General features: G+C 39.2%; 1 protein-coding gene and 1 long non-coding RNA gene across 2 annotated transcripts; one reads left to right on the top strand and one right to left on the bottom strand.

Moving 5' to 3' along the window:
- Window positions 1-365: 365 nt before the first annotated feature.
- LOC115995893 (tetraspanin-8-like) lies at window positions 366-1,893 on the top strand. The gene is made up of 2 exons (XM_031235039.1): window positions 366-863; window positions 1,588-1,893. The coding sequence occupies exons 1-2, from the start codon at window positions 366-368 to the stop codon at window positions 1,891-1,893; spliced, it is 804 nt and encodes a 267-aa protein (XP_031090899.1).
- Window positions 1,894-1,953: 60 nt separating this feature from the next.
- Window positions 1,954-2,593, bottom strand: LOC115995599. Its single transcript, XR_004093534.1, has 2 exons — window positions 2,471-2,593; window positions 1,954-2,361 (listed from the first exon to the last, which is right to left on the bottom strand). It is a non-coding gene; the product is annotated as an uncharacterized LOC115995599 (long non-coding RNA).
- Between the last annotated feature and the right edge of the window lie 876 nt (window positions 2,594-3,469).

Genomic DNA, 3,469 nt, shown 5'->3' with positions numbered 1-3,469 from the left:
CTTGAACCCACCACCTCCCGTATAAAGAGAAGGGTTTGATGCCACTGGACTACAAGGTCCTTGGCATTGGTATGTCGTATTAAAATCTGAAATTCTGAATGCATTCGCGTAATATTACACCAACATTAATTAATGCACAGACAGTTGAATTAACCGTTTCATTACTACTATGTAATTTACAAAAAGCAGTTGTAACCATCCTCTCGCCTCTATCCCCCTCTCCACCCTCTTCCATTTCCATACCACCCTTCATATCACTACACATCTCTATCTTTGCCGACTAGGGTCACCAGCGAAGAGAAAACCTCGTTAAAAGAACTACACATCTCTATCTTCTCTGATCAATTTCAACTCTCTCGATCAAAATGGTACGTTTAAGCAACCCAATAATCACAACCCTCAACGTCCTCACCCTCCTCATCTCCCTCGGCGCCATAGCTTTCGCGACGTGGCTGCACTTAAACCCCCGCGCCACGCCCTGCGCCAGGGGCCTCCAGAGGCCTGTCCTCGTCCTCGGGGCGTCGCTCCTCGCCGTGTCGTTGGTGGGGTTGGCGGGGTCGTGGCGCCGGATATCGGCGTTGCTGTGGGCGTACTTGGCGCTGCTGTTTGTGTTTATCTTGGGCATGGTTTGCTTCACTGTGTTCACTATAGCTGTGACGAATAAGAGTGTGGGGAGGGCTTTGTCTGGGAAAGGGTATAATGAGGCGAGGCTTGGGGATTACTCGCACTGGTTGCAGAAGTATGTGGTGAATGCTGAGAACTGGGATGGGATTAAGAGTTGTTTGGTTGAGATTAACTTCTGTGGGAATCTCGCCGAGGATAGAGGACCCCGGTATTATAAAAATAGCGTCGCTGCCACACAGGTCGTTTACATGCATATATTGCATTGCATGCACGTTTACTTTGATTTATTTGACTTTTACTAGAAATTTTACCAAGAAAAAAAGTCCAAAAATTGTCTACTACAATGGGTTTCTAGTACTAGGAAAAAGGAGTAATACAGACTAACAAAAAGTGGGGTCACCTTGATCATTCTTGACTTATTAGACTGGATTCCTTTGGAATGAAAATACTTCTTGAACTCTTAAATTCTACTTCTTGCTCACTTCTCAAAAAAAAAAAAGTGAGGAAATAGAAATATGAAGTAGAAATAAAGAGTCCATGTACTAGAACTCATTCTTTTCACATGTTGCAAGTATGGCAAACTGAATTTGTAAAAATTTCGTAAAATGAAATTGCAATTCTATTCTGACCATGAAGTTACATTTCTAGACCCTCCATTCGAATTGCAATTCTACCGCCGACAGAATTGAAATTCCGCAACAAATGATAACTTTGCCCTCTTCTTATTATTATCCAGGACATTTTATTCTTCCATTTCAATTCTCAGTAATTTTTTTTTTCTTCCATTTCAATTCTCAGTAATTTTTTTTTTCTTCCATTTTAATTCTCAGTGATTCTTTTCCTGTATGGAATAACGCCCCACCCCAATATTGTTTCGCCAAATGTGACAATAATTTCTTTTCCTTTTTTTAAACATAATGAAAAATAGATCAAATTTTTACTATTATTTTTTCTTTTTGGCAGTGGGGTTGTTGCAAGCCTCCAATAGATTGTGGGTTCAAATCTGACAACGCAACCTACTGGACAAGGCCGCCGAAAGGGGGGCGACCGGAAGAGGAGGATCCAGAGTGCAAGAAATGGAGCAACGTTCAGACACAGCTGTGTTTCGACTGCGAATCATGCAAGAAGGCAGTGCTGTATAACATCCAGAAAGAGTGGAAGAAACTGGCGATTATCAACGCCAGCATCCTCGTTGTTGTTGTCGTTGTCTACTCTGTTGGCTGCTGTGCTCTAAGGAGTAACAGAGCAAAACAGAACCAAAAAGCATAGATAGACAATAACATTGTTAGTCTGACTTAGTACTCTATTGTTTGTCAATACCTGTAGACATTACTGAATCCAGTGTTACATTAATCATTGTTAATACTACTGAATCAGTGTTACAAAGCATCATAAACATGGCATACCAGCACATGAAAACGCCTATAAACATCAAATATGAGATCTTCAAAGTTCAAGCAGGCAGCAATATAGATTTGGGTAGAGATTTTTTTTTTTAATCAATCATTTAATCCAATGCAAGAACAAACACATTGTTGTAAACTGAAACTATAACTCATAATACAACAGGAGGTTCGGCTCTTACGTTACTTGAGGAAAGTGCAAGCAAGAAACAGAAAAACGTAAGCTACCAGTGATGTTAGCAGTTCAAGTGTCCAAGTTGGTTGTAGCAGAAATGACGGAATTGTGGGAACCAAAATGGAACCAGAAATCCAGCCAACTACAAGGGCACCGAATCTGAAATATAGAAAGTAGGTTATTATTAGGTAGGTTATTGATAATGAGGAGAAGTTTCAGACATTGGAGAATTTCAGAAATGGAATTTGTATGCGCCTCTCAAACTTACCCGATGATGGCAGCTCTAGCTAGGCTCTTTGTCTTGTCGTTGAGGAAGTATATGCAAGCTGCCAAAGATAATGCTACCTGGATACGGCACAACAATAGTGAACATGAGCATACTACTATAGAATTATGTCACAAGGAAATGTTTAAGTTTCTAAGGTTCAACATCACCATGTATATAAAGCTTATGAAAGATATCCATCTAAGAAAGATGCCAACTCTCACATCCAAAAGAGTGTTATGGTCTGTGTGCAAGCTACAGGAGAAAATTGCATTGCTTTGGTACAAAACATCATGTCAACTGAAATTACAATTTACAGTCCCTGCCTAAGAGACAAGGATCATGCCAGCATTTTATCAAAATAAAATCCTTTGGACAATCAGAAATCTAATATAACTTTGGATATTTTGATTCTCCATTTCATTTGATCTTTAACAATAAAAGTGACAACACACCTAAACTAGACAAACTTTATTGCATTGCTTTGGTACAAAACATCATCTCAACTGAAATTACAATTTACAGTCCCTGCCTAAGAGACAAGGATCATGCCAGCATTTTAACAAAATAAAATCCTTTAGACAATCAGAAATCTAATATAACTTTGGATATTTTGATTCTCCATTTCATTTGATCTTTAACAATAAAAGTGACAACACGCCTAAACTAGACAAAGTTTATTGCATTTTCTATTCACATTAACACTATAAACTAACCGCCACCAACACAAAACCCGCACTGCAATCAGAAAGGAACAGTAGTAAAAACAGTACTTCAGTGGAGTACAACTATGATGGTCATGGTTACATGCCCAACTAAACATTTAGGGTGTGTTTGAAAACCCGGAAAATGTTCTTTCCGGGCTTCTTGTGTTTGGCAAGACATGGAAAACAAACGTCAATGAAAAATAATCTTGGGTCAAAGGAAAATAGGGGTCATTTTATGGAAAATGACTTCCCCCAAAATTTTAGGGAAGTCATTTTCCAGGCAGCGTTTCTCTCA

This window comes from Ipomoea triloba, chromosome 11 (assembly GCF_003576645.1).
Source record: "Ipomoea triloba cultivar NCNSP0323 chromosome 11, ASM357664v1".
Classification (NCBI taxonomy): domain Eukaryota; kingdom Viridiplantae; phylum Streptophyta; class Magnoliopsida; order Solanales; family Convolvulaceae; genus Ipomoea; species Ipomoea triloba.
The sequence above is the reverse complement of the archived record's forward strand: the minus strand, read 5'-3'. Positions and strand labels throughout refer to the sequence as shown.